This window comes from Phacochoerus africanus, chromosome 15 (genome assembly GCF_016906955.1).
Source record: "Phacochoerus africanus isolate WHEZ1 chromosome 15, ROS_Pafr_v1, whole genome shotgun sequence".
In the NCBI taxonomy this organism is placed as follows: Eukaryota; Metazoa; Chordata; class Mammalia; order Artiodactyla; family Suidae; genus Phacochoerus; species Phacochoerus africanus.
The window spans coordinates 43,702,040-43,728,952 of NC_062558.1; the positions used below are offsets into that span (position 1 = coordinate 43,702,040).

Consider the following 26,913-nt stretch of genomic DNA (forward strand, 5'->3'; position numbering starts at 1 on the left):
TTGGGCTGCTGTAACAGAATTGAAGATGGGGTGGGGATCTTTTTTTGTATTATTACTCAAATAAATTTATCACATCTGTAGTTATATAATGATCATAACAGTCCAATTTTACAGGATTTCCATCCCGTAATCCAAGCACATTGCCGGGGTGGGGGATCTTAACAACAAATGTTTATTTCTCCCAGTTCTGGAGGCTGGGAAGTCGAAGATCAAGGTGCTGGCAGATTTGGTGGAAGGGGAGGGCCCTGCTCCTGGCTTGTAGATAGACGGCTGCCTTCTCGTTATGTCCTCATGCAGTGGAGAGAGAGGGAGGGGAGAGAGAGAGACAGACAGACAGACATGGAGGAAGGGAGGGAGGGAAAGGTCCCTGGTGTCTCATCCTAAAAGGCACTAATCCTAGCTTGGGGGCTCCACCCTCCTGACCTCATGGAACCCTATCTCCCAAAGCCCCCATCACCTAATAATATTGTATTTGGGGTTAATATTTCAAATGTAGGAATTTTGGAGAGACAAAGGATAAAATGTTGTGCAGAGTCTTAAAAAATCAGAGTGTCAAGACTCGTAAACACTCAAGCCAGGTCATCATGGAGGAGGACACAAACACCTGTTAGGAAATGGGTAGGGAACTGGGGGTGGGGACCTCACAGTGAATGGCAGAGGGCTCCTTGTCAGCAGCCAGCCCTCCCGGTAGTTGTCAGGCTCCCAAGTGTTTAGGCTTCCAAGTTCTAAGACAGAGATGCTCCCCCCCAACTACTAGGTCAGCCTTTGTGGGGCCAGGCAAGGGGCCATGACCTCCACGTCCTCCCAAGTCCTCTGGAGGGTCCCTCCCATGTGGGGTTTGTTCGGATGGAGTTCATTTACCCTGTGCCCGCATCTGCCCTTTGTGCCCACAGCTCCACCAGCTGGAGATGCAGCTGGAGCAGGAATATGAGGAGAAGCAGTTGGTCCTCCATGAGAAGCAGGACCTAGAAGGCTTGATCGGGACCCTGTGCGATCAGGTAAGAGGGAGGCGTCAGCAGATGTGGGGGAGGGCACGTTCCTGCCCCCCTGCTTCTCCCAGGTGCCTCTTCCCCACCAGTTCTGTCTCTATCCTCACTCACTAACTTTTCACAGGGGGCCTTGGTGGGGGGGGGGGCATCTACACACGGCAGGGTTCTTGGGAGAACCCTTGAAAAGAAAGAGAATGGGCCCAGCCACAAGCGACAGATGAGGTTGTCTTGCCCTCAGCTGCTGTCGGGTGAGTGTAGACAGCCCTTGCTTTAATGGGGTGATTGTGACCCGCTGCTGTGCTCACAGCTGGCCTTGTGAGAATGAAAGTTTGCCTGGAGGCAGAGTTAGGCAGATGGGGCTTGAGCCCCTAGCTGTGCCACTTCCATCGTTACAGCTCTGGTGAGCTAATTCACTGCTCTGAGCTTCTGGAGAGCGGAGGCTTATGGGGACATTGCCATCGCCATGTACCAGGGTGCTCAACTGCATGCTGCAGATGTCCTGAGCAGTATTGTCCTTTGTTGTTGGGGGTGGGGGCTCTCTCCTGCATTTTAGAATGTCAAGCAGCATCCCTGGCCTCTGCCTCCTAAATGTCAGACATGTACCCCACCCCCCCAGTTGTGATAACCAGCCGTGTCGGCAGACATTATCAAGTGCTCCAGGACAAAATCAACCTCCGTCTTTGCAGAGAATCACTGCTCTAAGCAGTGCAGCTGCAGAGCTCAGAGCCAGCTCCCGATAGCAGATATCAGAGCTGGGGGGAATCTCTCCTCCATGCCCCCACTATCGCTTTCCCCAAAAGAGCTGCTGCTGCTGCTGCAGGAAACTCTTGCAGTGGCAAGAAAGGCCTGTGGTCCCTATGGTCACTTTTAAAGAGTCATAGAAGTGGTTTTTAATGTATTTGCTTAAACCTGTGTTCATTGTCTTTTAATTAGTAATGAACTTGCTGTCAGTAACTTCCCCTGAGACATTCCTTATGTTCACAAAGGAATGTGAACAAATAAGAGCTCACTCCGGATTTTTTTAATTGAGTAAATGAATGAATTCTGGAGCAGGACTACCACAGCCCCGAGAGGGAGAGAAGATATGATCTTCCTTCTCCGGGTTTTCTCGTTTTTCAGCCAAGCAAACTGGGGCCTCTTTGGCATCAGTGCAAGAGAACACACCCCAATATTTGATTCTAGAATGAGAGTCAGAAATCACTGGGAGAAGGTTGCCCTCTGTGCAGCATGGTCCATTTGCAAAAACAAAGGAGATAATCCAGTAAAGAAGGGTTTTCATAAATACTGCTAAAATCTAAAATTTTGTGTGCAAAGGGAAGGTAACTTGAAGTGAATGAAATGCTAATTTTGCGTTAGTCACCAAGCTGGAGCCTTTAAATATCTTATCACGTTGGATACTCCTAAATGTTTTAGCAAGACATTTGCCAAACACATGGGAAAGAAGAACAGATAGTGTAATTGCCTGTGCACCAAGACCACAGGGTTCACATAAATTAACATTTTGCCGCATCTGATTCAGACATTTTCCAGGAAGCAAAACATTTCAAAAACAGTTGGTGGCCCCTTGGCTTCTGTTCCTAACTCCCCACTCCCTATCCTTGTATCTTGGCTTCCCTTCCCTCCCCGAAAGGACAGTTTTCTTGAGGTTGGAGGCGGTAATTCCCCTGCATGTACCTTTGAACTTATAACCACATACAGTACGTATAAATCTGCCCTTTACTTTGTCCCCCTCCGTAGTCTGTTTTTGAAATTCCTCCATGATAATAATACATGTAGCTGGAGTCCATTCTTTTTAACTGCTGCACGGTATTCTTTTTTTTTTTTTTTCTTTGTCTTTTTGCCTTTTCTAGGGCTGCACCCGTGGCATGTGGAGGTTCCCAGGCTAGGGGTCTAAACAGAGCTGTAGCCACCAGCCTAGACCAGAGCCACAGCAATGCGGAGCCAAGCCACATCTGCAACCTATACCACAGCTCACAGCAACGCTAGATCCTTAACCCACTGAGCAAGACCAGGGATCGAACTCGCAACATCATGGTTCCTAGTTGGATTCGTTAACCACTGAGCCATGACGGGAACTCTCAGTATTCATTTTTTTTAAAACCAATTTTTCTCTTAGTGAATATGTAGTTGTTTGCATTCTGAGACTCAGAGCTGCAGTGCCTGTTTACACAGGTCTCCTTGTGCACACGGGAAGGAGCTTCTAGGAGAGGAATTGCTGGCTCTTAGGAATGTACCATTTTGGAATGATGAGATGCCACCCAGATTGGTCCTCAAAGTAATTGTGGCGGTTTACGTTGTCACCAGCATTTTTTCCTTTGCTCCCCCACAGCTCCCCCCCACCACGTGGCTCTGTCAGACGTGAAAATCTTTACCAGTCCCTGAGAGTTCAGTTGTACTGCTTGTCCCTCATCACTAGTGAAGTTGTGCCTGTTTTTTTTTTTGTCTTTTTGCTATTTCTTTGGGCCGCTCCCACGGTATATGGGCATATGGAGGTTCCCAGGCTAGGGGTCGAATCAGAGCTGTAGCCCCTGGCCTACACCAGAGCCACAGCAACGCGGGATCTGAGCCACGTCTGCGACCTACACCACAGCTCACGGCAACGCCGGATTGTAAACCCACTGAGCAAGGGCAGGGATTGAACCTGCAACCTCATGGTTCCCAGTTGGATTCATTAACCACTGCACCACGATGGGAACTCCTGAAGTTGTGCCTTTTTTATGTTTATTATGGTTTTCTCTTGTGTGAGTTGCCTGTTTACAGTGTTTTGTCTTCACCATTTTTTGTATTTATCATTCATGATCCATATCCAAGGTGCTCATCCACTTTTGGTTGTATATTTTGCAAATATCTACTACTCTATGGATAATCATTTCACTTTGTTTATAGCATTTTTTACTTAAAAGTTATTTTTTCAATAGTCGTATTAATCAGATATAGTTGGTGCTTTTAATATGTTTTCCCTTAACAGAGTTCATAAAGATATTTCACTGTATTTCTCAAATTTCTAAAGTTCTCGATGTTTTTAGGGTTTAATCCAACTAGATGTTATCTTGGTATGAGTGAGGTGGAAATCTATTTTGTTCCCTGATGTTGATTACCTTTGATTCATTTCATGAATAATTTTTCCACAGTTTGCATAGATGTATGGCTGTGTTTATGGGCTACTCATTCTGTTTAACTGGTTTATTTGTCAATTCCTGCACCATGTGGCCTTAAAGGCTGGGTTTTGATAACTTGATAACAGCTTATCTTTCTCATCTCTAAAATTGTCTTATCTTTTTGTGATCCTTTAATCTTCCTATTGAAATTCCATAACAAAGCCTGATAGGATTTTCAATGCATTGGTTTGCAAGTTAGTTGGGAACAAGTGACATTTTTTAAAATAAGAAACTATTGCATTCATGACATGCTTTATCTTTCATAAATATATTTTATTATAAATTAATATTTCATGGAGTTCCTGTCATGGCTCAGTGGTTAGAGAATCTGACTAAGAACCATGAAGTTGAGGGTTCAATCCCTGGCCTTGCTCAGTGGGTTAGGGATCCAGCGTTGCTGTGAGCTGTGGTTGTAGGTTGCAGACGCGGCTCAGATCCCACGTTGCTGTGGCTGTGGTGTAGGCTTGGCAGCTATAGCTCTGATTAGACCCCTAGCCTGGGAACCTCCATATGCTGTGGGTGTGGCCCTAGAAAAGCCAAAAAGACCAAAAAAAAAATTATTTCATAATAACAAAATATTTATTACAAACTATATTTTCATAAATATTTTATTCATAAATATTTTCATAGACATATAAAATATTCTTTAATGTATTTCATATGTATTTTCTTTCATAAATATTCTTATTTTATAGTAATAAATACTATTTATTTATCTATTTTTTTCATATAAATCTTAAGCCTTTCCATTAGATTTTTAGGAATCTTGTAGTTTCTGTGGTTACTATGAGTAGAATATTTTTCTGTATTCTATACTTCAGTTAGTTATAGTGGTACATGGGAATATTGCTGATTGTTATATGTTGCTTGTGTATCCAGCAAACTTACTGAACTTATTATTTTCATATTTCACCTGTAAATTCCTTTGGATTTTCTGCATAGTCACTTCTGCCATTTGAAAATAAGAGTAGTTTTGCCTCTTCCTTTCCAACTTTTATTTTTTTTATTTATTTATTTATTTTGTCTTTTTGCTATTTCTTGGGCCGCTCCCATGGCATATGGAGATTCTCAGGCTAGGGGTCGAATCGGAGCTGTAGCCACCGGCCTACGCCAGAGCCACAGCTACGTGGGATCCGAGCCGCGTCTGCGACCCACACCACAGCCATGACGGATCATATACCCACTGAGCAAGGGCAGGGATCGAACCCGCAACCTCATGGTTCTTAGTCGGATTTGTTAACCACTGTGCCACGACGGGAACTCATGAAAATGAGTTTTTAAAGTACATTTAAGATAATACATTTACCTTGAATTGCTGGTTTCCTTAGCATGTATTATCCTTACATATTAAGTTCATCATTGTTCTTTGTGTTTTTCTTCTTTAACCTGTAAGTTATTTAGAAATTGAGTTTTGGAGTTCCCATTGTGGCTCAGCGGTTAACAAATCTGACTAACATGGACGAATCTGACATGAAGACGCAGGTTTGAAGACGCCTTGCTCAGTGGGTTAAGGATCCGGTGTTGCCATGAGCTGTGGTATAGGTTGCAGACTAGCTTGGATCCTGCATTGCTGTGGCTGTTGCACAGGCCAACAGCTATAGCTCCAATTCAACCCCTAGCCTGGGAACCTGCATATGCTGCAGGTGCAGCCCTAAAAAGCAAAACAAACAAACAAACAAACAAACAAAACCTGAGTTTTAAGTTTACTAATATTGGGGATTTTTTGGAGTGAGTTTTTACTTTTCATTTTTAATTTAATGACATCTTAGATAACATAGTAAGTAGAATGCTTAAAATTTTTTTTCTTTGAAATTATTGAGATTTCTTAGTTGCTTCAGTTCATGGTCAAATTTAATAAATTTTTGACTGGAGAAGCATCACTTTTGCTATTTTTAAGTATAGGATTCCCTACATGGCAAATGGATCAAACTTGTTAATTTTGTGATTTAAATATTGTATTCAAATATAAAAGCATAAACTATAAAGGAAAAATTAAAAATATGACTGTATTTAAAAATCACTACCTGCTAACTTTGGTTCTATCTTCTTGATGTGTTTCTGAGAAAGTCCTATATTCCCACTATAATTATGGTTTGGCCAAGTTTTGCTTATAATTGTGTTACAGTTTTCTCTGTATATATTTTGAGGTTATATTTTTAGGTGCATATACATTTATTATTTTATTTCCTTGGCACATTGTACATCATTCCTTTAATTATTGAATGTTATCCTTTTCTCCATGAATTATTTTTGCCGTATTTTATTTTGCTCGATTTCTGTTAGTTTGCCTGAAAGACTGCTTTTTTTCACTTCTTTTTTACCTTTTCCGTGTGTGTGTGTGTGTGTGTGTGTGTGTCCTTGTCCCTTAAACAGCTGGATACATTTTATTTTTTTATTTTTTCATCTTTTTAGGACCACACCTGTGACACATGGAGGTTCCCAGGCTAGGGGTCCAATTGGAACTGTGGCCACCGGCCTATGCCACAGCAACGCCAGATCTGAGCTGTATCTGAGACCTGCACCACAGCTCACACAGCGCCGGAACCTTAACCCACTGAGTGAGGCCAGAGATCGAACCCACATCGTCATGGATGCTAGTCTGGTTTGTTAACTGCTGATCCATGACGGAAACTCCCCTGGGTAGGTTTTAATGCAGTGTTTTGGTCTCTACCTTTTCATTGGAGAACTTAATTCATTTACCTTTATAAAATTACTGATGTGTTTGAAATTACTTCTTTTTCATGTGTTTAATTTTGGTGGTTTATTGCCCCTTCTCTATTCATTGAAGTATTGTTGATTTACAGTGCTGTGTTATTTCTGCTGTATAGCAGAGTTATTCAGTTATACATATAGATGCACTTTTTAAAAAATATTCTTTCCCGTCATGGTTTATTATTGGACATTGAATATAATTCTCTGTGCTCTGCAATTGAATCTTGTTGACTATCCCCTCCATGTATTTATGGCTTACATCTGCTAACCTCAGCCTCCCACTATCCATCCCTCCCCAACCCCCTCCCCCTTGGCACCACAAGTCTGTACTCTATGTCTGTGAGTCTGTTTCTTTTCATAGATACGTTTGTTTGTGTCATATTTTAGAGTCCACATATAAGTGATATCATATGTTATTTGTCTTTCTCTCTCTGACTTACTTCACTTAGTATGAGAATCTCTAGTTGCATTCATGTTGCTGCAAATATTTCCCCTTTTCTTTGCTTCTTCCTTTATCCCTTTCCTGCTTTGGGATAGATGGATAATGTTTTCTTTCTCTGATCCCTTTTTGTTATATTACTGGGTGTAAAGCTATAAACGATATTTCTATTCTTTTGGTATTTACCCATAATTTTTTTTTGTCTTTTTGTCTTTTGTTGTTGTTGTTGTTGCTATTTCTTGGGCCGCTCCCGCGGCATATGGGGGTTCCCAGGCTAGGGGTTGAATCGGAGCTGTAGCCACCAGCCTACGCCAGAGCCACAGCAACACGGGATCCAAGCCACGTCTGCAACCTACACCGCAGCTCACGGCAACGCCGGATCGTTAACCAAATGAGCAAGGGCAGGGACCGAACCCGCAACCTCATGGTTCCTAGTCGGATTCGTTAACCACTGTGCCACGACGGGAACTCCCTACCCATAAATTTTTAACTAAGTACGTAAGCACAATTAATTGTTTATAACATACTTTAACATTTACAGCAAGTCTGTGGGATAGGTCCTCTTAGTTCCTTCATATAAATGAAAGAAGCAAGGCTCAAAAGGTAAAGGACGTTGTCAAAGATCGTGTAGCTTGTTACTGGCCTAGGTGGATTTGAAGTGAGATCTGTATGTTATTTAAAAACCTGTATTTTTTTTTTTAAATCTACTACCATGGGGCTTAAAAGTGATTAAGTTCAGTTAACTAGAATCATCCTTTTGTGGACCATCTTTTTTCATAATGTTATCAAGCAATCCAGATCTGACATTCATGTTTGCAGTACAACATCAGCAACATGCATTCTCTCTCCAAGCCTTGATTTCCCCATCTGTAAAGTGGCTCAGTTTTCCCTAGTAATATTTTTTAGATCATATGTTAAAAGTGCTTGGAGAGTTATTTGATGACAGACCTTTGACAACTGCCCCTAACAGTTTACCTTTATGATAAATGGTGAAACGGTCGAGGTTTGAATAGAGTTTCCCACAACAACACTAAACATCATTTAGATTTATTGGTTAATTATTCACCAGCTTTATCTAAATTTGAATCTTTGTGTTACAAAGTGTAAACGTGCAGAATGACATTTATTTCCCATTAACCTAATGAGTTTTTGGGTTTTTTCCCCTCCCTCCTCTCCTGTAGCAATTTATTATGAAGGAGAGGATGACTTGGTCTGAGGTTTTGTTGTGAATTTTGTTTGCAGTGATCCCTCTGGAAAGGAGATGGTGCCAGCGTTTTTCCGTATCTTTCTGGCACTGAGGATGGTGCCGTCCTGAAGGTCCCTGATGCTGACCTGCCCCATAGGAGGAATTAAAGGCACTTTAGGGAGTTCCCATTGTGGCTCAGCAGAAATGAATCTGACTAGCATCCATGAGGATGCAGGTTTGATCCCTGGCCTCGCTTAGTAGGTTAAGGATCCAGTGTTGCTGTGAGCTGTGGTGTAGGTCACAGATGCAGCTCAGATCCCATGTTGCTGTGGCTGTGGTGTAGGCTGGCAGCTGTAGCTCTGATTGGACCCCTAGCCTGGTAACCTCCATATGCCAAGAGTGCGACCCTAAAATTAAATAAAATAAAAATAAAAAAATAAAGGCACTTCAGGATGTGTGCAGAGCAAGAGCAGATGCAATAATGAGAAAGGTCATGGCAAAGAACCTGGGCTCTAGAGTTAATAAGCCAGGCTGATTGCACCAGACACTGTGCTGCAGTGGTTAGAGGCTTGAATTCTCACCCTGAGCCACCTGGATTCCAATCCCTGGACAACAGTTTCGGAGCTGTGTGATCCTGGGCCGATTGCTTACCCTCTCATGTCAGTTGTATCAGTTATGCCTCCGTTTTTCTGTGACAATACACCCTTACGAGCCCTTCACAGGAGTTTCAGCTGTGGCACAGTGGGTTATGGATCTGGCATTGTCAGCTGCTGTGGCACAGGTTCGCTCCTTGGCCTGGGAACTTCCACATGCCACAGGCATGGTGAAAAAAAAAAAATAGCCCCACACACTTCACAGGACATGAGCTGGCCCCAGGGAATATCTCTCATCTGTGGCCTGCCCTCATGCCCATCACCCAGAACCACATATATATGCAAGGTGGTTTCTCAGCAGTGCCCTTCCTGTACCTCACCCAGCTAGCGCCTCCATATCTAAGCCTCTTCCTGATGCCATCTCAGCCTGAGCTGGGATGCTCCTCTGTGCCTCCATAACACATTTTTTTTTTTTTTAAAGAGCGAAACATACCTCTGTCACTGTACAGTTTACTAAATTATCACTTTGCGTACAGAAAAGCTGGGTTCATGTCCTAACTCTGCCACCTCTGACTAGCTGTGTGATCTTGGGCAAACCACTTCACTTCTACAAGCCTCAGTTTCATCTTCTTTAAAATGGGAATTGTAATACTGAACACCTCATAGATTTGCAACAAGGATGGCACATGTTCATACCCGTGAAGTGCGTAGAACGGTGTCTAACTTGTAGCACACCATCTCTAAGTGTAAGCTGTACTACTTTCATAAAGGTGATAATAATAATAATGTCTATTTTAAAGAGACTATCACAGAAATTAAATGCAGTAATATGTGACAAAGGGCCTGGCATGATGCCCAGTCCTGAGATATATACATCTATCTCAGCATTTTAAACTTAACAAAGCAATACTTCTGAGAACTAAGAGACTATATTCTAAGAACCAACTCATTTTTCAAAGACTTCAAAACTGATGGTAGCATAATAGTAATACAGAGTCTAGAGAAATACATTTTAGGTTATCAGACAATACTCATAATCTTTTATGTTTGTAAAGCACTTGACAGCATACAAAGGACTTTCCTCCAATCTATTATCATGTCTGATCTTTGTCTTATCTCAATGAGGAGGAGAGGGATTTTTTTTCTCCCTCTTTATAGACGAGGAAGTTCAGGTTCATAGGTGTGGCCTGACCCAGCCTCAGCCCCACCCCCAGCAAGTGGTGAGTCAGGTTTTCAAGCCTGGGCCACCTCATTCTAAATCCCATGTTCTTTTTAGTATATCTTGGGACAACCCAGGAAGGGGTTGCACTAAGTGTAGAGGTACAGATATCCAGGTGTGTAGAAATTGGATCCCCTCCGTTTTCTTTGAAACTCCCCATCTGACCAGTGGTGCCATGTTTTTTCCCTTGGTCTCCTGAAGAGAAGGGGCTTAGGGTTCCTGGTGGCCTAGCAGTTAAGGATCTGGCATTGTCACTGCTGTGGTGTGGGTTCGATCCCTGGTGTGGGAACTTTCATATGTCGCAGCTGCAGCCAGAAAATAAAAGTAAAAATGAAGAGAGAAGGGGCTGTTATGTTAGTTTCTCTCCAGGACACCAACTCCGGTGCTTTTGAAGTCAGCGCTCTGTTTCTGTCAGGGTTTCCTCTGGCCCTGCATGCTTGTGCACCCCCCATTGGGTTGTCCCAGCCCGTGTGGGCAGCCACTGGGAGTTGTCAGGGAATCTAGTTCACCCTCCCAGTGCCAAGCCCAGGCTGTGGCTCCTTCAGGAGCCGCTTGACAGGTGTCTCCTTGGAGTATGGGGGAGAGAGTGTCCCCACCTCTGGGTAAAGTCCCTCTGCAGAAATGACCTCACTCGCCCGTCTTTAAACTGGCAAAAGGGACCGACTCAAGGGACAGAAAAGCTTAGGGCTGATTCAGACCTTCAAAAGCAGCACAGCTATTTTTTTTTTGTCTTTTTTTTTTGCCTTTTGTAGGGCCGCTCCCGAGGCATGTGGAGGTTCCCAGGCTAGGGGTCCAATCAGAGCTGTAGCTGCCGGCCTACGCCAGAGCCACAGCAATGCAGGATCCGAGCCACTTCTGCAACATACACCACAGCTCATGGCAACGCCGGATTCTTAACCCACTGAGATAGGCCAGAGATCGAACCCGCAACCTCATGGTTCCTAGTCGGATTTGTTAACCACTGAGCCATGACGGGAACTCCAGCACAGCTATTTTTAACCCTCTTTACGGAGGTGTAACATACATGCAGGGAAGCACACCTCACCTCCTCTATCTGCTCACTGAATTTTCATCCACTCGAAAAACCAGCCCCAGATCACCCCTAAGGTCGTCCTCCTGTGTTACCCAGACACTGTCCCCCAACCAAGGGCGGCTGCTGTCCTGACTTCTGCCAGCAGAGGGCCTCACCTGACATGCAGGCTCTTGCAAGGTGAAGAGAGCTCATACTGATGGCTCTGGTGCCAGTTATGAGACAGAATGACTTTGGTCCTTAAAGGCTGTCGTAATAGTAATGATAGGAGCTCAGATCTGTTGTACCTTTACTGTAACCTATGCTTTAGGCTAAGCACCTCTTTGATTTTCACAGCAGCCCCGTGTGGTCACTGCCATTCCTTTTTTATAGGTTAGGAGGCTGAGGCTCAGGGAGGAGAAGGGTCTTGTCCAGGGTCACACAGTGTGGGTGGTGGAGGCAGGATTTGAACTCAGGGAGCCTGGTTCCAGAGAACCTGGACCCTGGCCACCGCTTTGTCATCTTAGCTGACGAGAGCCTTCCCTTGGCTTCCAGATTGGCCATCGGGACTTTGATGTGGAGAAGCGTCTTCGGAGGGACCTGAGAAGGACTCACGCACTCTTGTCAGATGTACAGCTCCTACTGGGGACCATGGAGGATAGCAAGACGTCGGTCAGCAAGGAGGAGCTGGAGAAGGTGCAGAGCCAGGTGGGTGTCAGAACCAGCGGAGAGGATACTGCAGCCAGCCTGGGAGAATAGTTCTCCTGTCCAGATGTGGGCATGGCCATAACCCTGACCTCAGACTTTCATAGACCGTGGGAGGCGGCAGGGGACACTGGGTGGGCCACATGGATATGGTAGATGAGGGGAGAGTGGTTTTCAACGACTAAGGAGTCCTGTTCCCTTCTTTAGGGCTGAGGCAGAAGGATTTTGAGGCCTTGGGCAGATCAGGGCCCTGGGGCAGAATGGCTGAGTGCAGTATGCATGCGTGCCTGCATATGCGTGCATGTGACCACCAGGGCTAAGTGTGAAACAGATAGTGTTCATAATGCAAGTCCTGCTCCTAACAGTGAGAATAGCAGGCACTACTGCATTTACTGCACTGCCCGTGGTATTGATCCTGAAGTGATACTGTCACTGGCTGCTTCCTCCTGGAACCCCCATCATGAACCTGGCACTTTATACAGGTGGTGGCATGGAGTTCTTAAGAGAGCTGAATGAGATGGGGACATCATCTCCATGCACAAGCGAGGGGACAGGGTGGCAGAGAGGGGAGGCGACCCGCCCAGAGTCACAACAGCTAGACAGGGACAGAGTCAGGATTCAGGCCCCATCATCCCTGGTTGCTCAGAGAAGAACTGGAGGCAGGTAGGAGGTGAGGTCAGGAGGGAGCTGAGGTCCTTGGGGGATGTGACAGGTGAGGGCTGTGCCAGGTAAGGACAATGTGGCCCAGGACAGGAGGCCTAGCAAGGTGTGATTGGGTCAGATCTGCGGAGTGGTGGTTGCAGACCCCTTGGGGAGGTGGTGCCCGTGTGTTTAGTGTTACTATGCAAGTCCCATGCCCCCTCGAGTAAACCAGTCGTGCAGAACCCAGGTGTGAGGGTGGAAGGTGTCCGCTGCTGCTTTCGTGGCCTCACCTTCTCAGAGCACTGCCTTCCCTTCTTCCTCTTTCCTGGCCTCTCTCCAGTGACCTCAGCCTTGCCTCCTGGCTAGGGGCTTCTAATATCCCCAGAAACTCTGACAGATAATCTCTACTTTTTGGACTGACTCCCAAAAACAACAACATGCTTTTTGAGGACCAGGTTTTATTCATCTCTGATGGTGCCCATCCAGTGCATTGGACGTTAGAGATACTGAAGAAATGCCTTCCTGCTGAAACCCATGGACCCAGTTTGACAAATGAGGAAACCAAAGAACAGAGAACGTGTGAGATTTACCCACTGTCACACAGCCAGTTAAAGGCAGAGCTGGGCCTGGAACTGTGTTCCCTGACTCCAGACTCAGTGCTCTTCTCTCTTCCTTCTGGAGAGGCTCATGATGCTCCCCCAGGAAACACAGCAGGAGGCAGCAGAGTCTGGCTGTAGGTGTTGGAAACTGGATGCAGAGCCTATGTTGCTTCCTCTCTCTGTCATCAGTTTCCCATCTGTAGAAAGATTTAGGTAGAGATTATTCGCTAAAGCAGAAATCTTACAAAACAAAACAACAAAACCCAAAGGGATTCCCTGATGGCGCAGCACGTTGAGGATCCGCCTTGTCACTGCTGTGCCTTGGATTTCACCATTTTCTCCATTCATGTCCATTTCCTGTTCCAGGATCCAACCCAGGACCCCACACCGCCCTTAGTTGTCACACCTGCCCAGTTTCCTCTGGTCTGGGAGTTTCTTAGTCTCACCATGTTTTTCATGACCTTGACAGCTTTGAGGAGTACTGGCCAGGCGTCCTGTAAGAGAGCCCCCAAGCTGGGTTTTTCTGATGATTTTTTCATGGTTAGACCAGGTTTGTGGGGGTTTGGAAAGAACACCCTCAGAGACGTAGTGCCGTTAAACCAGAAGACACTAAAGGACCCTTCTCTTCTGACAGCTCTGTGATTCTTAGCAGGGTGACTGACCCTCCCTGCTCGTCCTGGACTGTCCTGGTTTAGCACTGAAAGCCCCATGTAGGGGCAAGCCCTCAGTCCTGGGGAGACCAGAACAGCTGATTACTCATGGCCTCTTCAAAGCCATGTCAATAAATCAGAATCACCTGTGTTTGAATGTGTCCCCTCCCTCAGTCCTCACGGTACCCCTGTGGGAGGGCAGCTGGTATCATGCCCATTTTACAGATGGAACAGTTCTGTCCAGAGATGGGAAGCAGCACGCCCGAGGTAACACAGCAGATAGGTGGCAGGACTGGGATTCAGATCCAGTGCTTGCGATTCTAAGAGCAGAATCTGGGGGCTCTTTTGGCCTCACCCTGCATCTTCCTGTTTGTCTGATCAAGCGGGTGGGTGGAGGATCCTGAGCCCCTTCCGTCAGGCAGGGAGGACAGCTCAGCATTAGGCTATCACTTGGGCATCTTGGGTTCATGCAGCCCCCTTGGCGGGGCCACGTGCCCTGCCTGTCTCCCGTCACAATATCCCTGATGCTGTCCAAGCCCTGCCGCTCCCCATAAGTGAACGTGCTTGAAAAGGAACCTCAGTAGTTTTGTTTCTTTTCCTTTTTTCTTTTTTTTTTTTTTTTAGTATTCATGAGAACTCTCCCTCTGCAGGGTTAAAATGTGTGTTCTTGGAAAATAGTGGTATTTAATGAAGGCGCCTTGAGCTGAATCAAAGAGCTTCATTCTTCTGCAAGTCCTTCTTCCCCGTCCCTGCATCCGGCTCCTATCAAAGGGAATTCACAGCCTTGGCTTTCTGTTGCTGTTGTCATGGAAATCGTTATAAGGATGGGATTGCGTGGACCAGAGGTCAGGGTACACTTGCTTCGCCTCTCAGCACACGTGTCCGGATGCCAGAGTCAGAGCTAATCAAATAAAGTGGTGATGACTTTGGGCATTGCTGTCTCTCCTCTCCCATGCAGGGCATTTGTCCTTTACCTGAGGGCTCCAGGGACAGAGGCAGGGAGAGTAGATGGGAGAGGGAAGGAGGAGAGAGCTAACTTCACTGCTGGCTGCGTCTTCAATGTTGGGTTTGCTGTGAGCTGTTTCATTCGTTCAGTATTTATGCAGCACCTACTCAGTGTCAGGACATGTGCTAGATTAAGCATATGATGGTGAGTGGGATAGGCATGGTCCTCTCCCTCTCTCCCTCATGAAACGTAGGGAAAACCAATGGAAAAGAGGATGAGCAAGCAATGATACAAATAAATAGAAACATCTCACCTCTTAATTCAGTTAATAAAGGAAATAAGATGGGTTATTATAAATAGTAAAGGGAATAGGGAATTGCCAAGGGTCTCGTTTGGCTTAGCTGATTGAGGAGAAGGAGAAGCAGACAGAGACCAGACATGTGGGGCCTGGAAGGTTTGGATTTTTATTCCAGGGTTGGTGAGAAGCCATGGGGAGATTTTGAGCAGAACGTAATATAATCTGGTTCATATTTTAGAGGCTTACTCCTCTAAGGTGAGGGATGGATAGAGGAGGGTTGAGTGGATCTGTTAGGAGGCTGGTGGACCCTTCGAGGATGGAGGAAGGGTTTCCTGGGTTAAGTGGCTGTGGCAATGGCCAGAGGAGGTGGCCAGGGACTGGTTTGAAGCTGACAGGACGTGTGGGTGGTCGGGGTGGCAACAGAAGTGCATTATTTAGCTAATCCTCATGAGAACTCTAAGGAGGTGGTTATTTCTATTTTTGACCCATTTTACTAATAAGGAAACAGGCTCTGAGAGGTCGAGTGGTTTACTCAAGGGCACATAGCAGCATATGTCTTAATGCTGCCAGTGTTGGTGTTGCAGCAACTGCAGAAACTGTGGCAGTGGAAGGAGACAAACGGCACTGGGAGATGCGGAAAAGCAAGGTTTGTTCCTCTGAGCCCGTGGGGGCTCAGAGGAGTCACCTCCAGAGTCTGAGCACCAGGTCTTTGTTCTCAGCAACTTTTATACCATATGGGATCTTGTTTTTCCCATGTAAGCAGCCCCGGACCACCCCTTCCCAGAGCAGACAGCATTCCTGCCTAAGAAACAGAGCAAGCAAGGTTACAGGAGTGAAACGGATAAGCAAGGCTTGGAGCACTGTTAGCAGGGCTGTTGACTTGGACATAGGGCATGTAGTTGCTACATAATTACAAGAAGGATGGTATGAGGCCAGCAGAACTGAAAAGTCACCCAGCTGCTTTTTCAGACAAGGGGGAGTCATATCTCTTAGTTAAATCTCCCACTTCATCAGGACAGTTCTGTATCCATGATGGTAACATTTTTCAAGTACCTGCTTACTGTGTATCAGGCTTTTCCTTTTTGGGGTCCCCAAACTTGGCTGCACAACAGATAACTTAAGCACCATTTAAAAAAATAATAGATTTCTGGATCCCCCACCTCCTTTTTTTTTTTTTTTTTTCCCATTAAGATTGAGGCCCAGGATATACATTTTTTAACAGTCACATTAGGGGATTCTAATGCTGGTCTTAGAATCACTGTTTGGGGAATCAAGGACCTCATTTATTCCTCAAAACTTGCTTTCAGGTTTGGTGGTGTATGTCCATTTTGCAGGTGAGAAATGGACAGTGAAGCTTTCGTGTGACAAGAGCCTAGTTCAGCCAGTTTACACACACACACACACACACATACATACATACATACATAATGGCGTATCGAAGTTCCCAGGCCAGGGATTGAATCCGAGCCACAGCTGTGACCTATGTCACAGCTGTGGTAAGGCTGGCTCCTTTAACCCACTTTGCTGGGCCAGGGGTTGAACCTGCATCTCTGCACTGGCCCCCAGCCCCCTGTACTGGGATTCTTCATCTACTGTGCCACAGTGGGAGCTCCCTAAAATTAAATAAACATTGAGTCAAGAGAACTGGATCCAGTACTTGCTAACTTTGTGACCTTTAACCTGTGTCAGGGCCTGCATGGGCCCGTTTCCTAAAGTGAGGCACCGTCATTGCTTGATGTCCCAGGCACTTGTGGGGGCCGATGAGGTCAAGCCAGCTGCAGCTTGAGAAATACCCTCTGCAGCCTTTACAGTTGACTGACTATAGCGCTGGTAACCTGGAGCAAGGTTATCTCGCTGAGGGCCAAGAGGAGGGAATGCGTTTCAAGCACCTGTTAGTGAGCTGTGTGTGTTCAGCAAGTACTGGTACAGCCTCCATTCTGTGCAGATCGAGGCCAGGCCGCAGGGATAAGGAGGAGCCCTCCTTCAGGGGGCTGGCAGACCCAGGAGCAGACCGTTGCCAGCAGGTGGTGTGAGCATTACTGGGGGAGTGCCAGGGTGGCGCTAAAGAGGATGCCCTGGACGTAGCTGTGGGGAGGAGCTGGGGCTTCCGCTGTCTCTAAAGATGGAAGCAGCTGGCTGGGTGGGTGAGATGCATGTGGATGTCCTAGGAGGAAACTGTGGAGCATCCAGGACAGAGGCGTGGAGGCAGGGAGTGTATCCTGCTGGCACAGTGCTGCTGGAGTAAAGGCTCTGGGGAAAGAGCAGACAGGGTGGTGTCATCACTGAAGCTGGAGTCAGCTTCTGCATGGTCTCATGAGCCTGGCTGTGGAGTTTGGGCTTTGTCTCAAAGGGGCTAGGGAGCCATAGAGAGCTACAGAGCCCAGGAGGGCCTGGTCAGAAGTGCTTGTAAAAAAATGGCAGGAATGCAGTGGGGTGCCAGGCTCAACTGGAGGCAGGAGGGTTCCCTTAGAGGATCTTCAAAAGCCCCTGGCTTCTTCCCAAGTAGACAGGTATCCCCTCTGCCCATGGCCCCACCTCCTAGAATCCTAAGAGAACTCTGGCTTTTTATGCCCAGTTTCCCTCCATCGGGAAACCTGGCTCAGGCGTAAGACCCTGTGATGAAACACAGAAGGCGCATGGAGGCAAGATGCATACCTCGGGGGTTCAAATCCTGCCTCTGCTCCTTCATTAGTTGTATGATTCTGAGCAGGTCACCCTGCCTTTCAGAGACTCCCTTTTCTTACCTAAGAAATGGGCATGATGATCCCAGTTACTGGGCCATCATAAAGAACCCTAGATCCTGGATTCAGAGGAATTCTCTAAATTGAAAACTGTAAGGCAAAGATTTTAAAATATCGAGCTCCTCACTGGCTCCCTGTGTCCCACACCCCAGAGTCAGCCGGTAGAAGACTTTGGATTCTGGGCACATGATTTTATAGGACTTCATGGAACAGGTAGATGAGGCCGTGTGTGGGGTGGGTCTAATGACACCTGTTCTTCAGGAGCAATTACTAATTAATTCCCATGGAATGTTTCCACTGGAAACAAACTAATCTGGAGACAGAAGCAATTCCAACAACCAAGATATATAATTGAGATAATCGCTGTGCATAAATAACATCTGTGAGCAGCAGATGCTGGCACCTGGCTCTGAGGAGAAAGTGGAAGATGATGTCTGCTCCGGGGCAGTGGTTGCCTTTTTTTTTTTTTTTTTTTATTTGATTCATGCCTTTGACCTTTGTCTCCTCCCAAAAGGAAATATGTTATTTGCTTTTTGTTAAATGGAGAAGAGGCTGCACTGAGCTCTTTAGTTGTTTACTTAATTCGTGCCGGGGGCTGTATCCCCCTTCCTGCTGAGAACAAAGCTGTCACCACTCTCAGCCACTGTGCCCCCTAAAGAGCTAGTGAACCCAGCAGCACCCCCCACTTCCCCACTGCCACCACCTTACGACACACCACCTGTGTCTCTCATTTGGAATTCTCTCAAGTCAGCTGGCCTCCGGTCTTGTCCAAGCAGTCATTCTGCACCCTGATCTTGGGAGAAATAAGTTTTAAGTATAAGTTACTGTCTTGGTTCTTTGCATTCAAGTCAGTGCTGGAGTTCCCATCATGGCTCAATGGTAAGGAACCCGACTAGTATTCATGAGGATGCTGTATCCAGGTTCAATCCCTGGCCTCCTTCAGTGGGTTAAGGAACCTGGTGTTGCCACGAGCCATGGTGTAGGTCACGGATGTGGCTCAGATCCTGCATTGCTGTGGCTGTGGTGCAGGCCAGTGGCTACAGCTCTAATTTGATCCCTAGCCTGGGAACCTCCATGTGCCGCAGGTGTGCCCCTAAAAAAACAAAACAAAACAAAAATTCCATTAGTGCCTCTGCCCCATTGCCCTCAGACTACAGTCCACATCCCTCAACTTCACCTCTAAGGATGCAGTCCAGCTCCTACCCTCCTATCACTTCTGATCAACCACTCAATGTCTTAGGGTCCCCCACCCCTGTTCCCACCTCTGCACCTTTGCCTAAGCCATGCCTTCTGCTAGACACTTGCTTCTCCCCCCCTGAAGCCTTTTGCCTGAAGGACATTCAGTGATGCCCTGAACTTGGGTTTGGGCCTTGTCTCTGGGAGCCGTCTCTGGCTTCCGGAGGCTAGGGGAGGCACGCTGCTCTTCTCTCACCATCTCCTGGGCTTACCCCTAGGACATCCATATTATTCTGTCCCAGCGACCTCTTTGCTGGCTTATCTCTGTCATTTCCCTTCTAATGCCTTAAAGGCAAGGACTGGAATGAGTGAACACATTGCAAGACCTGTCCAAAGGTATAAGAAGATGGTAAGAGACTCAGGTGGGACTTGAGCCCTGGGCTATATAATATCCTCTACCACAAACCACCCATGGACCTCCTGCTGTCAACTCTGGGCATCCCAACCCTTCTGAAGCCCCATGGGCCCCCGTATCCCCTTCCACTCTGGGATTCTGGCTCAACTTTGGTGTCCCTCAGGTGGCCTGTTAAGCCCAGTGTATCTTCCACACAGTGAACTCCCAGTGCCCCCGCTAGTGTATGGGAGACTGCTGATCCCCAGTGTCCTTAACCAGGACGTTTGTCACCAGGTAGCACCCATGCTTCCAAGAGACGCTGAAAGTAACAAAAAAGCTCTGGGGAGATGATCCGGCTGGGAGCCTTCTGTGTAAGGGAGCTTTGGGAGCTTCTCTCCAGCCAGAAACCATGGTACAGGCAGCCTGGATGTTTTATTTGAAGACTTTTTTTTTTAGGAAAAAAAGAGATTATGTTGGAGTGAATTGATTCAATATTAACATAACCTCCTGTCAGAGGAGATAAAAACCAAATAATAATTGGTTTAAAACATGGTTATCAGAGGCCTGGTCACCCCACAAATATTGACACTTCCAAGGCTGTAGTGAATGGAGTGGGGAAAGGCTGCTTTTTTAAAATTTTACTTTATTTTATTTTTTGCTTTTTAGGGCCGCACTTGCAGCATGTGACGTTCCCAGGTCAGGGGTCGAATCTGCCTACCACCACTACCACAGCAATGCAGGATCTGAGCTGCCTCTGCAACCTACACCACAGCTCATGGGAACGCCAGATCCTTAACCCACTGAGTGAGGTCAGGGATCGAACCCGCATCCTCATGGATACTAGTCGGATTTGTTAACTGCTGAGCCATGAAGGGAACTCCTGGGAAAGACTGCTTTCATTGCAGACCAGGAGCACCACCGATGCATCTCCCCAAAAGACCAGGTGCCATGCTGCTATGGTGTGCCAGGCCCCCAAGCAGCCCAACAAGCCACTGGATGATAACAACCATCAGGACAGTGATGTTGATGGTAGGCATCCATTGTTTACACCGTGCTAGGCACTGGGCCAAGTGCTTAGATGTCACCTCTAATTTTCTCCCCTCTACCCATTTGAATGTAGTGAGTTCCACAAGCACGGGGGCCTTTTCTCACTGGGGCCGGAGGGGAGGAGCAGGTCTGCAAACAGCCAGGGCTCTGGGACTGAGCAGGGGTGTCTCACAGGAAGCAGCCAGTGTGATGTCCATTTTGTGCAGGAGGCCACTCAGCATCTGGGATCCTGTCCAAAGGCACAGTTTGTGGGAACTTATTACTTATGTATTTTGAAAGAATTTCAAAGTTACTAAAACATTACAAGAAGAGTTCAAAGGATTTCTTTATATCCTTCACTAGGTTTCTAAATGTTTTACATTTTGCCACGTTTGCTTTATCATTTTCTCTCTAAATTACAGTCACCAATTGATTTGAAAACAAGTGGCTGACAGCGTGCCCCCCTTACCCTAATCAAAATCAGAACTTGTAACATTGATAAAATACTGTTTTCTAATTCAGGGGTCAGTGAACGGTAGCTGAGAGGCCAAATCCAGCTGGCACTGCCTGTTTCTCCTTATTCTTTTTTTTTTAACATCCTCAGAGCTAAGAATGGTTTTCATTGTTCAATGGCTACATTTAAACTTAGATAAGTGATAAGTACCTGCCTGTATCCTTCAGTTTTGTTCCTTGGCTCACACAGCCTAAAATCCTTTCTAGCTTGTCCTTGAAGGAAAAGTTTACCGACCTCCAATCTTACCTGCTGACTATTCAAATTTTGCCTGTTGTTTTACTAACGCTCTTTATAGCAATTTGGCCCCCGGTTCAGGGTTCCACCCTGGGTGGGTAAGAGCCTGCATTCAGTTTCCAGATGCCACAGAGCCTCAGTCCGCCTTTGTATTTTACAACACTGGCATTTTTAGAGATTTCAGGCCAGTTGCATGGAGAAGTTTCCTCCATTCGGGTGCACTGGAATTTGAAGCATGTGTTTTTCATCTCAGAGGCTTCTGAATTTGTGTGGGTCCGAAGGTGTTCTCTGGACACGAAGCTTCTGATTTTAAAATCCCAGAAGCCCTGGGCAAACAGCATTGAACTGGTCACCCTAGAGCCAGCGTCTCAAGCCCTGAATGATTATGGGGAAGATAAAAGGGCCCTCTGGCCTTTCTGTACCACCTGTTCTTAAGAGGTTCCCAAGATTTAGGGGAGAGGCTGATGAACCAGGTGCCAGTTTAGGAGCCTTTCCTGGATGATTCATCCACTCAAGGTGCTTCTTTGCTGAAATCGGACCCTCTGCCTGCTCTCGCCTTGTGTCTTGCTTTTTTGGTTCCATTGATGCGTCCAGGATTTGCTGACACTATTATATGTCATGGGCAGTTCATTCTCCTTGCTGCCCATGAGGCTGGATCATAATTTAGCCATTTTGCTACTGATGGACCTGTGAGTTATTGAGAGTTTGGTTGTTGGGAATAGAGCTGCTATGAACATTCTCCAGTGTTAGCTTATCTGGGGAAGGCACAAGCATGTGCACTTCTGTAGGGTGTGTCCCTGGAAGCTATCCAGCCCCTTGGTAAGCAGCGCCTCAAGTGGGGGTTTCGGAGCTTTCTTTTGTGAAAAGAGGGGGATTTAAACTGTCCTGGTGTTTCAAGCATGTGTGCATTTTCTTCTTTGCAAAGGAGCTGCTTTCATAAGGGGGAAGTCTCACTGGAACTTCTCTGCCCTGCTGTCCCCCAGGCTGGACTTGACTGGGCTTCCTTCATGTGTCCAGGACTGACGTCCTTCCAGCTTTGAAGAAAGGCACCTGCTGGGGGACCCTGGGTTTGGTGAACATGACTGTGGTCACTCTCCGTACTCAGGTCACCCCTGTCTGCAGGGAGGGTCCTGCCCACACAGCCCACCTTCTCCTTCCTGTGGAGCGGGACTGGTGTCTGGTCAGAGACCTGTGCTCAGAAGGAGCCGGGGGCAAGGGTGGGCAGGCAGCAGGGTTGGGGGGGCCGTGCTTCCCAAGGGGGCATTAGAGGCCTGGGTGAGCTGCATGGGCAGCTCAGCCTGCAGATGAGGCAGCCTGGCTGCCCAGGCCTCAGCAATGCGCTGCGCTGACCTCTCAGCCGCCTTCCCTCAGTGCATGCATGTGGCGTCCCCACTTGTGGGGTTCCAGAGGTGAGCAAGGCTCGGGGACCCTCCAAGAGCCTACTATCAAGCGGGAAGACAGACATAGAGACCCTCAGATGCTCTGTTATTTAGGGGAGCTCTGGGGAGCTGGAATATAGTAAAAGAGGGGGACATGAACAAGACAGGGACAGAGGGAAGTATATACCCTCTTTTTCCACTTGTTTTTCTTTCTCTCTTTGGAGAGCATATCTGAGTTACAAACCCATTGTCACCAGAGGAGAGTCAGGAAGGAAATTCTTGTAGTCTCTTCAGTCAGGTAGGACCTGCGTGGTCCTTAGATCCCATAATACAAAATTAGAAAAGACTCTTAAATCCTCAAAGAAACAGACTTAAAACAAGTAAAAGGAGACCCGCTTTACTCAGTAGGTGGTAAGCACATGCCCCAGGGCTTACAAGAAAAAGCTACCAGTTCAGGTCCTGGCTTCAGGCACCATTTGTTAGCTGTGTGACCTTGATGGGTTAACTGACCTCTCTGAGTCTCAACTTCCTCATCCATAAAATGGAGATGAAAATACCTACTTCATAAAGTTATTACATGTTGCAAATGAACAGAAACTTGGTAAGCATCCCTAGAGAGCAGTTGTTATTATTCCCCTAGTCATAATGATGATTATTACTCTAAAGAGGAAGATGGTGGGAACAGGAGATACTCAGAAAGCATTTCAATGCATCAGTAAATGATGGGCCTCTTGCCCAATGAAAGGAAAACTGTGGAATGTTTAGTACATGCCTGAATAGTTTGAGATCAAGGACATAGAGAGTAGCTGCCATATGGTCTTAGGAAATTCCCAGAGGCTACTGTCATCACACTTCTGAGCTGGACTGATCATTGCTGGCCCTGACCTGACATTTTTAATATGCGTGCATTTAATACATTTGTTCACCATCGAAGGCTGTCTGTGGTCTGAGATGTTGGAGATTCCCTTCAGGGAAAGCCTTATCAGAGAAGGTTAATTCTTCCAGGTGTGCTGGTGGGATGTCAGGGGCCAGAGTGTGTTGGGATTAGCCCACCAAAGCCACCATTCCTTCGAACACTTTGCCATGGCATTTTCGATGCGTCATTTTTTAAATCCTCTGAGTTGTTCATTCAGACCCAGAAATCCAGGTTCTAACTGCTCTGCTGAAATATCAGCATTTTCTCTCTCCCCACCTCATTCCATATGTCTAGCCAACTCATCTCGTAGCTTAATAAGTCCAAAGCAAACATTTTACCCAGGTATTTAAAGCAGGCAGATGGCTTCGCCTAGGAAAGAAATGCTATTCATTGGTTTGTAGTTGATGCATATGTGCTGGGAATCTCAATTGACCTCATACTGAATGAAAGGAGGCGGGTATTGGGAGAGAATGCCTGAGATGAACTCAGCAATAGAGAAAGACTTGTGTGCAGAGGGGTTGTTGGTGGCCCAGAAACAGCACGAATTTAGAGTCTCATTGACTTGAATCTGACCTTGGGCAAGTCACTCCCCTGCCCAAGCTGATTTCTCCCTTGTTGGGCTGTTGTAGCCATAGTCATAATAAACATCAAGTCCACACAGTGCCCGATATAACCAGTGTTGGATAAATCTCATTCCCTCCCCTTCTCCCCATTGAACAATCAAGAAGGGGGACTCTTTGTCTCCCTAGGAGGAAGGATCCATACACAGAATAAACAATACATGACTGTTATTCTATCACAGGGTTTTGGATGGAGCTACTTTGATGCACCTTTTGGTAGACTCACTCTCACCAGTGGTTCTGATTGTTTACTCTGTGGCTGACACCATGTGTGTATTAGCTCTTCAAACTTGCTCACTCATCCTGTATCTGGGTCTAGGTAACAGCAACCCAGTTCAAACTTACTCAAGCAGAAAAAGGGTTGTTATTTTCCAAAGTATCTTGAAAAGTTCTGAGGCTATTATGCCTTCAGGTTTGGCTGGATCTAGGTGCTCCAACCATGTCATCAAGGATGTGTCTTTTGCCTTAACAACCTCGATGTCACCTTGTATTCTTAGACAGTCTCTTCCTTCTTGGTGGCAAGAGGCCCCCAGGCCTCCTAAGCTTATAGTCTGCATTTGAAAGAGCCAGTCTTGTTCCCAGGGTCCCAGCCAAAATCCTGGTGTCAGCCATGCTAGGGTCCCACAACCAACCACTATGGCCAACAGCAGGTGGTGCTCTGATTATCAAGACTGAGTCACATGCATCTTCTCCGGGCTTGAGGGAGGAGGGTCAGCTCATCATGGACATTGGAGAATGAACATTCTTTGCAGAGAAGATGAGGTACTGCTATCAAAAGAAAGGAGAGCAGGTGTATGCAGTCACATCACCCTCGGGAGACTTCCCCTTCCGAGCGTGCATGGTGGGCATTGCTGTTACAGAAGGAGCACAGTGTAACAGCTCAGTGTGGGAACCTGGTGCCCAGACTCCCTGGTTTCAAATGCTGGCTCTGCCATTAGTACCGGGGTGACTTTAGGTAAGTGATTTCACTTCTCTCCCTCTCAGTTTCCTCAATGGTAGCAACCAAATAGCCAGTGACCCTAGCCCAGCCTGTTGTTGCCAATGTTAAATGGGCTAATGGAGAGCCACGCCTGGCACAGAGTAAGAGCTCAGGCTCATAACCTGTGTGCACTGCAGCCCCTGTGCTTGTGCAGCATACACCTAAGTACAAGTGTACCTAGCAGTGCCTCTCAGTGAATGCAGGCCATTAATTATTTCCCCCATTTTGTGGATGGGGGAAACATGGAAGCTCAGGGAGATGAACTAGCCTGCTCAAGGTCACGGGCTCAGAGGTAGAGGATATGGGACTGGGACCCAGTTCTGCCTGGCCCCTGAGTCTGCTTTTAGCCACCATGCAGTGCTCTGTGATGTCGAATGTCCCACCTCTTGGTTGATGAGCAGCCATGTTAGAACTCCCCCCACCCCCATCCTTTGATGGAAAGTGTTGGGAGCAGTGCCAGGCATGAGTAAGAGCTCGTCCTCATAACTGTGGGCATGGAAGCTCCCAGGCAGATGGAGCACTCTGATCCTGGATGGTACCCCCAAGAATTCCAGGCTTCAGGGACCTTCAGTGTCTTCCCACACTGTGCAAGAATCAGGACCTCACCACATATCCCTGTGCTGAACTTAGACACCATTCATGCACCAGGATGGGAAGCATGTCCCCTTCCATGGCTGTGGTTTGGGGGGACTGGGAAAGGGTATGTGTCCATTTAACAGGGGGGCTCCTAGCTCAGGAGGCCAGGGAGGAGATGATGCCTTGCCTTTCAGCAGACTCTGGGGCCAGATAGCTGATTTAATTACTGAGTGGTAGAATGACCAGGCATGTGTGAGGGGGAGGTAAGTTTCTGTCTCTGAAAGGTGGTTTTGGTGCTTTGTACCCACATGCTTTGGGCATTCTTGTATTGATTTTGCAAGAAACAAGATTTGGAGGAGAAAGAAAAACATGAACTTAGATGAAAATCGAATCAGTTGTGTCACTGAGAGCCTGCGGTGGGTCCTGCCCCACGCTTGGTCTGGTGGGGGATGGAGGTCATAGGTCCCATTCCCCCCCCCCCCTTCCCCCTGAGCCCTCTCCACCATGTGCTGTAGAGGTCCGCCATGAACCCCAGAGGGCTTGTCCATAGGACGGGATGGTGCCTTGGAGCTGAAAGGGGTCCTCATTGCCACACTGGCTGCCGTGCTGACAGATCAGACCCCAAGAATCCTTCTTGAGGGATGGCTTGTCATTTGGCTATCCCTTTCCCTCTGTTCTCTGACTGCTCTCCTGCAGCTCCTCCTGGAAGTCACTTTCAGAGCATCAGCAGCAACATCACACTGCTTCTCAGGGATCTGATCTCAGCCCTGACGTGGCTTGCCTTGCGACTTCATAAAAATGTCAGTCAAACAACTCCGATACGGAAATAATGGGCAGTGAGTTATTCTTATGCCACGTGATCATAATGGAGTATCAGCCCAAGATGGCCCTGTATTTCTTCCTGCTCCCTAAAGTATAATAAATTGACACCTTTAAAGCTAGGCATTAAGATGGCTTGTCAGCAGCAGCCCCAAGCCTGCCCAGCAGAGGCCACGGGCTGGGAAATCTCTGGTCTTGCCCATCCAGACCCACTTGGGACTTCTTAACTCCTGTGTCTTTGGGGTCAGCACCCTCCCCCCAACCACTCCCAGTCTGCCAGGGAGCCTAAAACTCCTCCCTAAAACTGTGGTCCAGGCTGTGCCTTATCCTGGCCCTGTGACCTTGACAGCTCACTTGGCCTCTCTGCTACTCTCTTCATCTCTAAAACAGGGTT

General features: G+C 47.0%; 1 protein-coding gene across 2 annotated transcripts in view; it reads left to right on the plus strand.

Moving 5' to 3' along the window:
* MYO18B (myosin XVIIIB) overlaps positions 1–26,913 on the plus strand; it is a 237,253-nt gene that overhangs the window by 137,496 nt on the left and 72,844 nt on the right. For both annotated transcript variants that reach the window (XM_047761184.1, XM_047761185.1), the window contains exons 33-34: positions 894–998; positions 11,861–12,013. In XM_047761184.1, coding sequence (XP_047617140.1) covers positions 894–998; positions 11,861–12,013 — 258 coding nt within the window. The remainder of the gene's footprint in view (positions 1–893; positions 999–11,860; positions 12,014–26,913) is intronic.